The 12,540-nt window shown below is 42.1% G+C and overlaps 2 protein-coding genes across 2 annotated transcripts; one reads left to right on the top strand and one right to left on the bottom strand.

Moving 5' to 3' along the window:
• Positions 1 to 3,594: 3,594 nt before the first annotated feature.
• LOC120908292 lies at positions 3,595 to 6,553 on the bottom strand. The gene is made up of 4 exons (XM_040319205.1): positions 5,926 to 6,553; positions 5,779 to 5,856; positions 3,853 to 4,282; positions 3,595 to 3,647 (listed from the first exon to the last, which is right to left on the bottom strand). The coding sequence occupies exons 1-4, from the start codon at positions 6,277 to 6,279 to the stop codon at positions 3,595 to 3,597; spliced, it is 915 nt and encodes a 304-aa protein (XP_040175139.1). The 5' UTR covers positions 6,280 to 6,553.
• Positions 6,554 to 6,644: 91 nt separating this feature from the next.
• LOC120908293 lies at positions 6,645 to 9,272 on the top strand. The gene is made up of 5 exons (XM_040319206.1): positions 6,645 to 6,777; positions 6,975 to 7,317; positions 7,419 to 7,726; positions 7,787 to 7,912; positions 9,250 to 9,272. The coding sequence occupies exons 1-5, from the start codon at positions 6,645 to 6,647 to the stop codon at positions 9,270 to 9,272; spliced, it is 933 nt and encodes a 310-aa protein (XP_040175140.1).
• The last annotated feature ends 3,268 nt before the right edge of the window (positions 9,273 to 12,540 follow it).

The following is a 12,540-nucleotide window of genomic DNA, read 5'->3' on the forward strand; positions in this document are numbered from 1 at the left end:
GATTACAGGAAATTAAACTCAAAAACCATAAGTGATAGATACCCTATTCCAGATACTGCATCCGTTTTGGCCAATTTAGGTTCAAATAAATATTTTACTACATTAGACTTAGCTTCAGGATTTCATCAAATTCCTATGCATGAAAGAGACATAGAAAAAACTGCATTTTCAATTCACAATGGCAAATACGAATTTGTACGTATGCCTTTTGGTTTGAAAAATGCACCATCGATTTTTCAAAGAGTAATGGATGACACATTACGTGAACATATTGGAAAAATTTGCTATGTTTACATAGATGACATAATAGTCTTTGGAAAAACTGTTGAAGAACATTTAAAAAATTTAAAAACTGTGTTAGAAACACTTAGGGAAGCTAATTTTAAAATTCAACCAGATAAATCAGAATTTCTTAAATCAGAAGTTGATTTTCTTGGCTTCATTATTTCTGCAGAAGGTCTTAAACCAAACATGAAAAAAGTAGAATGCATCCGAAAATACCCCGAACCGAAGACATTAAAAGATTTAAGAGCATTTCTAGGACTCTCCGGATATTATAGACGTTTCGTAAAGAATTACGCAGAACTTGCGAAACCCCTTACGAAACTTTTACGAGGAGAGGATGGCCATCGTCAAATTTCCAAAAACCAGTCAAAAAATTTCACTATAACTTTAGATGAATCAGCAAAAAAATCATTCCAATACCTTAAAGAAGTGCTATGTTCAAATGATGTTTTAGCTTTTCCGGATTTTGAAAAACCCTTCATTCTTACTACAGATGCATCAAATATAGCATTGGGAGCAGTACTTTCGCAACAAACCTCAGATGGAGAGAGACCAATTACATTTATTTCCAGAACTCTTTCCAGAACTGAAGAAAATTACGCGACTAACGAAAAAGAAATGCTAGCAGTAGTATGGGCATTACAAACTCTAAGAAATTTTATCTATGGAGCAAAACTTAAAATTTTTACCGATCACCTCCCACTAACATTTACACTTTCCCCAAAAAATAATAATGCAAAACTTAAAAGATGGAAATCATTTTTAAAAGAACATGATTATGAATTATGTTATAAACCAGGTAAAGCAAACATTGTTGCAGATGCTTTATCACGTGTTCAAATTAACTCCTTAACACCTACTCAACACTCAGCAGAAGATGATGATAACGATTATATTCTTTCAACAGAGGCACCCATTAATGTTTTCCGAAATCAACTTATATTCCGATTAACCCCTAACTCCTCCTATGAACTAAAGGCCGTGCTACATTGATCGTACTCCTGAGTGTATTTTTTTTGAACGCGTACGCCATCTAGCGGCGGCGGGTCGAAGCTAGAGGCTGGTATAATTTATCTGTCAAAAAGCGTTTTGGGTCGAGGAGCCTATAATTTTATCACCAACCAGTAAACAAACAACTCGGTGAGTATGTTCGATATTTTGTCGTGTATGTTTTTTTGAAAATATGTGGTAATTTAACATACATATTGTATTTCTAGCCATGGAACAAGCAGGAAGCAGTCGACGCAATGAAAAAATAGTAAGTACAACTGTTTTTAACAAAAATTGTGTGTGTGTGTGAACTGTTGTCTGTGAATCGCCGGCTCGGCTCGGGGCCGCAATTGTGCTGAACATTTTATTGAAAAATGTAGTGTTTGTAGGTTTCACAAGTGCTTTAATAATTTGTTGTAGGGTTTGTCCATCTATTTCATCATTTAAACTACATTGCAGAGTGTGTGAAACTGGTTGTTCGTTTTGGTATTGTAGCGGTTTTTAGTATAGAGCGTGTTTTTTTATTCATGAGGAACGGCTTTGTCATATTGCTTGGTAGAACGTTTTTTTTATAAAATTGTAAGCAAAATTTACCGGCCTTTTTGTATACATTTAATATAAAAATAGCACGTGTTATTATTATCACTGTGGTTCCGGTGTGACGGCTAGCATGACCGAATTATCACGCGATTGTCGACCTTTCTGTTGTTTTAATTTAAATTAAAAAAGGGAAGTATTTAACTGAATTTTCTTTTTCATTCCAGGATCATGAAAAAAGCCTCCGCTTCATTGCCGAGGTGCAAAAGCACCGTGTTTTGTGGGAGAAAAAAAATAAAAACTATAAAAATGTAGTTTTGATGGGCAACGCGTGGGCTGCGATAGCGGCAAAGGAGGAGGTTTCGCCACAAGATGCGAAACATCTGTGGTCCCGACTCCTTGGCATTTATCGGACCAACAAGGCCAAGGTCAAGAAGACGACGCAAACCGGTGCAGGTACATGTAGAAAAATATATATACAGTTAATTTATTATTTCTCATCCCAATTTATTATTGTTTTATTTAAGGCAATGACGACGTGTTCCGGCCACGGTGGTTCGCCTACCAAGCGATGTCTTTTGTAGACGAGGTCACCCAAGATGCGGTGCATGTAGACACGGTGAGTATGTTTATACTTATTTTAAATAACTAGTGGTGTGGGTTAACTAGTTTGTTTAATCTTTGGCGTGGAAGCTAATGTCAGCTTTCAAATCATTTTTTTCATAAATGCCTAGTATTGAGCATCAACACATTTGGGTATCCATGATTGATAGATGTTCTCCGACGAACTAGTTGACCTTACTCACATTCTATTTAACTAACTTAATGCGAAGCTCGTTTGTTATATACATAAAAAAGCTCTCTTTTGCACTTATAAAATAAACATTTTGACGAACAAAGTATATAATGGTGGTTTTCCCCATAACACCACAGTAGTATGTGCTTCGTTCGTCAAAGTTTTAATACAAATGAATCATTTCACACACGAAGTGTTCCTATGATCCTTAAAATGTACACATATACGGACGATCACGACAAGCAGGAAATGCTGACCAGCGCACCACGTCAACAGCACGAGACCAATATGTATAGCCGTCCGGAATGATAGTGCTGACATGACGATGGATTCTTTCTTCGCTCGTTGTGCAATTGCAATCGGCAATAACAATTGGCAATCGATCGTTGCGCTGGAAGCAGGTGCGTAGTTGATAGACGAGCGTACCCTGCTTGTTACGATCGTCCGTGATACTCCGCTATTTCAGCGGGTCGATGGCCAATTCGTCCGATAATGTGTTTGGGCGAATCGCTATCGTGTACGTAGCTATAGTTAAGTTTCTCCACGATCAATCTTGAAGAGAATTGATTTTAGAAAGATTTTACTGTACATAGTTACATGCGTATGATTATCGCCACGTTCGTCCACTCGATCCACCAGCAGCAACCAAACACAACAGGCATGTGGCCACGTTTATTCGGTGAGTGAGCTAGTAAGCCAGCCAGTTTATCCAGCCGCTAATAGAGCAGGCGAGTAATGCTTAAAAAAATCCGTAGTTGTTGCACTCGCGTACTTAAATGTATATTATAAATAACCATGCTGGTAGTAATGTACAGAATAGTTGGTGTAGTTGTGTTTGCGATTTCATAATTTATTATTAATTTTAATATCCATGGTATTGGTTGGATGGATTTACGTAGAACGATTATGTTTTAAATGGTTTGCAATGTGGTTCCTTATGTCAGCAAGATTTTCTGAAGGTCGGGAAGCAATGTTTTGGAGATCGGTCAAGCCCCCTTCACTTCTCCAATCTCCATCGACTCGTCGCCCGCGAACAACCCTATCAAATGCAGACGGGGGTGTGTATGTGTCCCGCGAAGCATGCTTGCGCAAAAAATTGTGCAAGTAAACTGTTGTCAAAACAATGTTTTTGGCAACATCCGGCTGCAGTTGTATGCCTTTGAGCACTCTCCATCGATTCGCTAATATTCCAAGCGAATTTTCAACTGGCATACGACAAGTAGAGTGCATTTTGTTGAATGTACGCTCCATTAAATCAGGAGGATGCACCCCGCTGTACGGTCTTAAGCAGTAATTGGTAAAGGCAAATGCCTTGTCACCGAGAATAAAGTATGGGACTGGGGTTTGGTACGGGACCTGCAATGGCGTTGCTGGTGGAATGTTTAGTTGGTCGTTTTCTAGCTTGTGATACAGCCGTGTGTTTTTAAATATTCCACCGTCCGATATTCCTCCCTTACCACCAGCATCTGCCCATAAAAAGTTATAATCAGCATCGACCACAACCATTAATACAATACTAAATTTTTTTTGATAGTTGTGATATTCGGATCCGCTATTACGAGGGCAAATAATTTCAACGTGCTTCCCATCGATTGCACCTATTGCGTGAGGAAATCTCCAGCGCTGCTCAAATCGTCTTGAGATTGCAAGCCATTCTTCTTCGGTAGAGGGTAGCTAAAAGAAAATAAAATAGAGGAATGATTTTAATGCATGTTTTAGTTACTGTATATTTTAGAGCTTATGAGAAACATAAATTATGATTTTAATGTTCATTTTCTTTTTTTTTCAGCTTGGCTACGACGATGATGAGTTCCCTCGTGGAGGCAGCCTACGCGGTTCCACAATCGTTGGACGACATCGATTGGGATGCCGCGGTTGCCTTCGACCCCGAGCCATTCTCTCCCACTCCTTCTTCCTACCCTTCTGCCTTATCCGTCACTCCTGGCACGATCCGCGAGGGAAACGGTGTGAGTGGGGCCCTCAACAACCGGCTGCAACAACCGGTTTCGGGCGCAACAGGCGCACCGGAAACCGCAGATCCGGACGATTTCGGCCGGTACGTGGCCGATGAGCTTCGGCTTATTCCGTCTCCAAAAAGGAGACGCATTATGAATATTCAGCGGGAATTATTAGAATCATTAAAAAAAAAATTAACTTTGAATACTTTTTGAGTTTTGTATATCACATTAGTTATTTGATTGAAGAGCTACGTTCGAGGAAAAAAAAAGTTTCCGTTTTCATGTTACATGAACCTTTTAGTAATGGGCGGGTCGACCCGAACCTATCGGGTCGGAGCCATTAGAAAGCGACCCGGAGTCGTTCGGGTCAACCCAAAAGGTATAAGTAGTTTCAGTGGGTACAAATACTCCGGTAGGTGCGAGAAAGCATAAACGACTCCGACCCGTTGTTGCTGCGAGTTCGGGTCGGGTCGGGCCACGGTAGGTTCGGTTGCAACGAGTTCGGGTCGACCCGAAAGATCAGTAGGTGCGAGAAAGCATAAGCGACTCTGACCCGTTGGTGCAGCGAGTTCGGATCGGGTATTGAACCTACCGTGGCCCGACCCGACCCGAACTCGCTGCACCAACGGGTCGGATTCGTTTATGCTTTCTCGCTCCTACTGATCTTTCGGGTCGACCCGAACTCGTTGCACCCACGGGTCGGATTTGATTCCAACTCCGACCTAGCGCACCCGCTGCACCCACGGATCGGAATCGATTCCGGCTGACTCTTTTTATACGAGGACGTTGAAGAGGAAAACGTAGTGCAGCACATTTCACACGTTCATTCCGGCTCCGTTTTTCATGAACTATCCGCCGGCATCTACTACCCAAGCAGTGAATTTTGATCCAAAGATGCATGTAGAAAAAATGAGGTTTTTCGCTATAATTTCAACTCTACTCTCTTCATCAATACTGTTGTGTGTGGGTTGATGTCTTTATCAATCGCAATAATATTTAGAAAATCATTTTTTTACCTTCACACCGTTGTATTCATGCGAATAGAGTACAGTTGTTCGCAATGTATGCTGTTTCTCTAGCCAAAGAGTCCCCAGAGCAATGGTTGGCCCCGGCAAACGGGAAAGTTTACTGGCAGGCCCTGGTGCCTGCCACCTGGCTGAACGTTTTAAACACATAAACACTGAAGCGAGGCTGGTTACACCCGCAACTTACCTTGACATAATCCCGCAAAGCCTCGATAAGACATGCGTACGTCTCTTTAACTATTCTGCTGATAGAATGCCTCGACACCTAAAATTATATGTTGATTGATAAAAGTGTGCTTAGCAAAAAGCAAATAGCTAAAATAATATTAGTTACCCGGAACACGTATTGGAGGCTGGTAAATGTCTCTCCAGTCGCAAGAAAACGCAATGTTATCAGCAGCCTTTCCTGTTCCGTGATTGCTTTGCGGAAATCTGTGTCCATTTTCGCAATTTTTGGACCAACAAGGGACAGTAAATGGAAGAAATCTTCCTTCTTCATCCTTAAAAATCGGTTCATCGTCTCGTATATACCCGATGTCGTGATGTCGGTCAGTAGCCGGTTGCCGGTTTCGTTTCGGTTCAGGAATAAGTCTTGAACCCACAAACGACGTGCATGCGGACTACGGGAACGAGATCGGGAACGATCCCGGACTTCGTTGTTGTCATTTTCAAGCTCTGGCTCGCTCATTTTTCCAAAAAATCGAGAACCACCAACATTTTCACTTCTACTAAACACCGGCCGGCAAACGACCCACCAAGCAATTTGACCAAGAGCCGACTGAATTGAGCGACCTTTTCCATACAAGCAACTCACAGCTGCGGCGGCTTACACACACATTCAAGCAGCGCTTGAGCGACTCCTATGGAAACCGATGACAACCTTGGTGCTCAATCATTCTCTCTCGTTCTTTTATCAGTTTTATTCTTTCTGGCACAACTGGCGCACGCACCATTTTGAAAAATTCGTTGAAAAATTCGACAGCAGCTCGAAGCAACACAAATATATTTATTTTTCCCCGTGATCAGTTAATTTTGGAAAAATAAAACTTTACGATGGCAGCACAGCGTGATAAAAAGACTGGTTCCTCGTATCGGAAGCGTGATAGCTTGTTGAAGCAATATGCAAGGGAATGGGACATGGATATGGAGGAAGCAGGATGTAGCTACCAATATTCGGCACCGACTGGTAAAAAGCTTGTGTAGACGGACCGTGGTGGACTGATGCTAATATTACTAACCAAAAATTCTTACAGCAACACCAGAGCCACTTGCTCAATCCGCTGCTCCAGTGATTGAGCATGATATTCATTGTCGGGGGATGAATTAGGTATTGTTTGCTATGATTGGATTTGTTGCAGTGTTTTTAATGTTGCTTGTTTTCAGCTGCACACTGTTCTGATAGTGATGCGTCTTTTTCGGACCTTGAGGATAATAATGCAACGGAATTTGACGATGGAGATGACGAAGGTGACCAACCTTTCCTTACCGACGATTTGTCCTTCAAGGGTGCTCTTCGCGTATGGGTGTTGGAGGCCAACATTTCGCATCGCCGCACAAATGTGTTGCTAGATTTGCTTCGCAAACACAACCATCCTGAGCTGCCGAGGGATGCAAGAACTTTTTTAGAGACTCCCTCAGCGAATACCACACGGAGTCTGGTCTCTACTATCTCGGGTGGTCAATTATGGTATCAGGGGATTGCTAGCAGCCTTAAATCGTACTTTAGGTAATTATAATTGTTGTAGCACAAGCGATTGGTACGATGAGCCTAAAGTGGCACATTTGTTTAGTTCATATTACATGAATCCGGTTTCTTCGCTGTTTTAGACTTGTGACACCGGACGTCAATGAAATGGAGCTAATTTTCTTTGTGGATGGGCTACCACTTCACAGAAGTGGTTTAACTCAGTTTTGGCCCATCCTGATGAGAATTCATGACATGCCAAATGTACCGGTAATGACGGTGGCAATTTTTTGTGGGGAAAGTAAGCCGGGAAGCCTTCAAGGTTACTTGCAACCATTTGTCACGGAACTAAACTACTTGCAAGCCAATGGACTACTGATAAACGGTCGCCCATATAAAATATGGTTCCGGGCCATGATAGCAGATACACCAGCTCGAGCTTACATCAAAGGTACGAATAGTTAGCTTCTACTTTCGCAACGATTATTCATGGCTGTATATCACATTGCAGGTGTTAAATCATTTAACGCTCGTTACGGGTGCATCAAATGCAAGACCCGTACCACAAAGGATCCAACAACGAAACGCAGCTACTACGGGCAGTTTGGTGCTGCGCGACGGACCCATGAAGAGTTCTGTAATGGTGCATACGTCGACCATTGCAAAACCACTACACCTTTGGTTAAGCTAGACAATTGCGACATTATCAAAGATATAATTACCTCAGAACCTCTGCATGTACGAGATCACAGAGTTACGCGCAGACTAATGCTAAATTGGACTGAAGGAATATTTGGAACGAGTCGTAGGTGGACGGAACCGATACGCGAAGCAGTTTCCAACGAGATTCGGGAACTGCTTCTGCCGTCAGAGTTTCAACGAAGTGTGCGGAGCCTTAAATATTTACGCTTTTGGAAAGGGTTGGAGTACAACTACTTCTTGCACAACATTAGCTTGATTGTCCTTAAGGGAAGAATAAGCGATGTTGAGTATAACCATTTCATGCTGTACTTCTGTGGCATGACTCTGTTCAGCTCAGCTGAATACGAAGATGATTGGCCAATGGCAGATCAGATGTTGCGAAAATTTGTTTTCGATTTTGCCACCGTTTATGGCGTCACGTTTTTGTCTAGTAATGTCCATTACCTGTTGCATGTTTACGAAGATATTGTTCGGTTTGGACCACTACACAACATTTCTGCCTACAAATTTGAAAGCCATCTTCAAGAGCCCAAAAATTTACTACGAAACGGTAGAAATTGTTTAGCACAAGCTGTGAACAGGTTAACCGAGCTGCAACACATTAACTACGCACGGCCTCTAACGAGCCTTCGTTTCCGTACATAGTCAACAAAGGAAATGATGTTACTGTTTATGTGATGGCTAATTGCACATTAAAAAATGATAAAAAAAATTGCTGGTTTATGTTGAAAAATAATAATATAGGAATGTACAGCACAGCATCACGCGAACAGGGTTCGATTGTTGTACATTGCCATCTATTTAGTGAAACCAGTGAACAGTTTGACTATCCATGCTCTTCATACATAATGAATATACGGAGAGCAAACATGTTACATTTAGACCTTTCATCGTTGGTACGTATACCAATTGAAGAGGTAAAGTTCAAACTTGTTGCGGTAAAAACCAAAACAGGTGAAATTTACATGTTCGTCCCGGTGCCTCATAGTATGGCGTAAAATATATTTTTTTTCTCAAAACTAAAAAGAGAAGCATAAGGTATTCCATGTTCAAAATTCATAATATATTTCGTTGCATATTACCGTCTAAACATTATTTTTTTATATTTACATAAATTCAAAATTCTCTCCTCCCCCCCTCTCTCTCTCACACACACACACACACATACACACACACATACAAACACAATATTTACATTATTTCACGCGTTTTCATCTACATTTTCTTCGACATCTAGACAAGATGGATTTGTGGCTTTCCGCGTTTTTTCAGCTTTCACCTGGTCCGGAGCGTAGCGAAGCTTTTGCCGATAAAATTTGCAACCATTGTTTCATTGATGGCATAGAATCGATTGCTGCCAATCATTTTAAAAAGCTTTACCACCCTTCGTAGCTCGCGAAACGGAAATTTACTGGTCTGCCACCACCAGTCCAGCTGCATTGCGCGAGAAGCTCCTTCGTGAACAAAAAGTTCAATGCTTCCTGCATCCTCGTCTCGGGAGCTTCGCTGGCAATGCGCCCGTTCGCCCATGTAAATATTTTAACTTCGTACTGGGGATCAGACAGCTTTTCATTAAATTCTTTTAATTCTTCCACATTATTCAGTAGTTCAAACTCAAATTCTTCTTCCTGATGGGCTTGGAGTACTCTATTGCAAACACAATTTTTCACCTGGTCGGTCGTTACCTGGACCAGCCCCACTGATTTTTCAATTCGCCTGGAGCGTTTATCTAAATTTTCCACCGACATTTGCAGTCCATCTAGCTGTCGCATTATTGCATCGAGCTTGCTGTTAATCGTGGATGGTTGTGGCTCTGTCGGAAGTGGTTCTGGCGGAAGTGGTTCTGTTGGAAGTGGCTTGGTCAGCTGTGGCATTGCTCGTGGTTGCACTACGGTAGATGTGAGAGTGGTTGGCTGCACAGGTAAGGATGTTGTTGGGGGTACTTTTTCAGGGCCGATGTTGGTTGCTGTTTCAGTGGTTGGTACACGAATCGCTCTGGCACTTTTCTTGTTGGCTGATTAGGATTACGTGAAGATGGTTGCTGCACGGAGGGTATGGCTGTAGTGGTTTGCTGGATTCCTAGCGATGATTTGGTGGGCACTTTTCTCCCTACCAATATTACTTTTTTATGTGTATGCTGCGCAACATTCATCGGTAGAGGAAGGGATGATTTTTCCGGAGCTTTTGTTGGGATACGAGGTTGCGTGGACTTTCGCTGCGGCACGGATGTGGTGGGTATAGTTCTAGCTAATATAAGTTTCGATTGCTTGGTAGGCACGGTTGGTTCATTTGACGATGATGCTCGTGGTTCTATTGTGCGTGTGATTTGTGGTATGCGGGTGGAAGTAGCTGGGATCGATATAGGCACGGATGTACGGGGTTGTCCTGGTTGAATGAAAACAATTTTTTGCGTTTCTCTGGAGGTACAGCAGTTGAAGTGGGAGAATCTTCGAGGGATGATGGTGGTGTTGCTGATAAATTGCAGAAGTCCGGGTCTAGGTCCTTAGACATTTTGGGATCTGTAAAACAGTTCACGCATACATCACACGTTGTTAATTCGCACTACCTTCTGCGCAACAAATATCACATCACAAAATTTTATTTCTAACTTACCTGCTTGTTGTTGGCAAAAAATGACACACTTGAAAAATTTTCCCCACTGTCGACTGCACGTAGGACTGCACTGCTCGAGAGTCAAATCGTTAATGAACGGACACTAAGATCAGGGAACTAATGTCTTTTATCCCCAAACCCTAGACACGTGTGGACAGCTGAATGAAAAATTCGGCGAAAATTTTGCTCCACAATGCAGCACCAAACGCAGGGATCGCTTTATTGCAAAGCGTATGCATCAATGAATGGACTAATTCGAGGAAAAACAAGTGTGCCCTGTTTTCCATCGACGCGCACAACAAACCTTTCTCGCCACCCCATCCCTTCCTCCCTTGTGCTCGGTGCAGATCAATGAATGAAATTCCACGAAAAATGCGTGTGCGTTGTGTGCCCACCAGTGCGCGTTTTGTGCCGAAAGCTCCTTCCGTAACATTTCCATGCGTGCCAAAGAATGGACAAATTCTAAGGAAAAAGGGTGCACAATTGTACTTGCTTGTTCCAAAGGGCAAAAAAACACACATTAAAAAATATCAAGTGTGCCTTGTGTGCCATACCAGTGCGCGTTTTGTGCCCAATGCTCCTTCCGTAACATTTCCATGCGTGCCAAAGAATTGACTAATTCTACGGAGAAAGTGTGCACAATTGTACTTGCTTGCTCCAAAGGGCAAAAAAAGTACACATAAAAAAATATCAAGCTATCATGCAATCCATCTCAATGCATTATATTGCAATCCTAACACGCCAGCCGCACAACACTCGGATGGTCTACGCAGTATCGTGCCGGTATAACAATCGCCAGGATCGGGATCGCAGTAAGTACATTTCTCATTCCGTCTGCATAAGCTTTAACCCCAACAAAACCCATCAGCTGATCATTCATATTCATTCTTCTCCTCCCACTTCTCCTCATACAGCAGCCGATACATGTGAGCGAAATAATACCACCATATGGGGCCATATGAGCGAGCAAGCCAACGCAGGCAAGCGACACAGTACTATCATACACATGTGCATAGACACACATTTAAAGAGCCGTGGATAAGCTACGCGCGAGCCGTGGCTAGGCTGTGCGCGCGAGCGAGCCTTGTTCATTTTTTTTGCTCTCTCCTGCAATTGACTGTAAGGCGAGCGGGGTATGAGGAGGAGGGAGGGATGAGAGGGTACCACGAGCTACACATACAAACATACCGCCAAAGCAAAACCGCCAAGATGAAAAATGAGTTACCGTGAGTGTTCGTGCCACTCAATTCAGTCAAAACCTACTGCCATTTGACTCCAATCTTGATACAAACCGACTGGGCAAATTTGCACAAATCCGACGTCGGCCGACATGTCAAATTGCTTGGTGGGGATTCAAACAATAAACAATGCACACTGCTGCGATCAAGGTGATAACATTGACTACAATTATATGTGGAAGATTTGGCTGTGGAAGCCATGATGGATGGAGTTTGGCAGATGGGAAGGAATGTTGTCGTGCGCTTTGTATGAAGCTTAGGCACCCAACTGTCAAATGACGATTTGCCCAGCAGTACTCGGCGTCCTGACCTGTAGCAATTTATTGATTTTGATCAACATGTCAAACGGCATACAGACAGCCTGGTCGAAAATTGATGAGACACCAAGCATGAATAATTTTGGCACTTAAATTATACCCACATCTAGCTTGCGCTGGTCGCCGCCAGATGCGCTAGTGAATATAAAAATTACGCTTGCGAGTACGATCAATGTAGCCCGGCCTTAATGGTATATATTGCGATCAATCCATAATGGGAAACATTCAAGAAATTTTCAAATCAATGTATAATTCAAAAGTAATAAAAATCCGTTATTCTCAATTGAAAGTAGAAGATTTGCAAACAGAGGAACAAAAATTAGAAAAAATTAAAGAAATACATAACTTTGCACAAAGAAATGTTAAAGAAAATTCTATACAATTCATAAAGAAAT

This window comes from Anopheles arabiensis, unplaced genomic scaffold (genome assembly GCF_016920715.1).
Source record: "Anopheles arabiensis isolate DONGOLA unplaced genomic scaffold, AaraD3 Autosomal_pericentromeric_contig0006, whole genome shotgun sequence".
Classification (NCBI taxonomy): Eukaryota; Metazoa; Arthropoda; class Insecta; order Diptera; family Culicidae; genus Anopheles; species Anopheles arabiensis.

Excerpts from the sequence above, each read along its gene's own strand:
- LOC120908293 (XM_040319206.1), top strand. The coding sequence starts at position 6,645 with ATGGCAGCACAGCGTGATAAAAAGACTGGTTCCTCGTATCGGAAGCGT. Across the intron at positions 6,778-6,974 it reads CCAATATTCGGCACCGACTG|CTGCACACTGTTCTGATAGT; the intron begins GTAAAAAGCTTG and ends GCTTGTTTTCAG. Across the intron at positions 7,727-7,786 it reads AGCTCGAGCTTACATCAAAG|GTGTTAAATCATTTAACGCT; the intron begins GTACGAATAGTT and ends ATCACATTGCAG.
- LOC120908292 (XM_040319205.1), bottom strand. The coding sequence starts at position 6,279 with ATGAGCGAGCCAGAGCTTGAAAATGACAACAACGAAGTCCGGGATCGT. Across the intron at positions 5,857-5,925 it reads GCCTCCAATACGTGTTCCGG|GTGTCGAGGCATTCTATCAG; the intron begins GTAACTAATATT and ends ATATAATTTTAG. Across the intron at positions 3,648-3,852 it reads TCCTCCTGATTTAATGGAGC|GGTTGTTCGCGGGCGACGAG; the intron begins GTACATTCAACA and ends TGCATTTGATAG.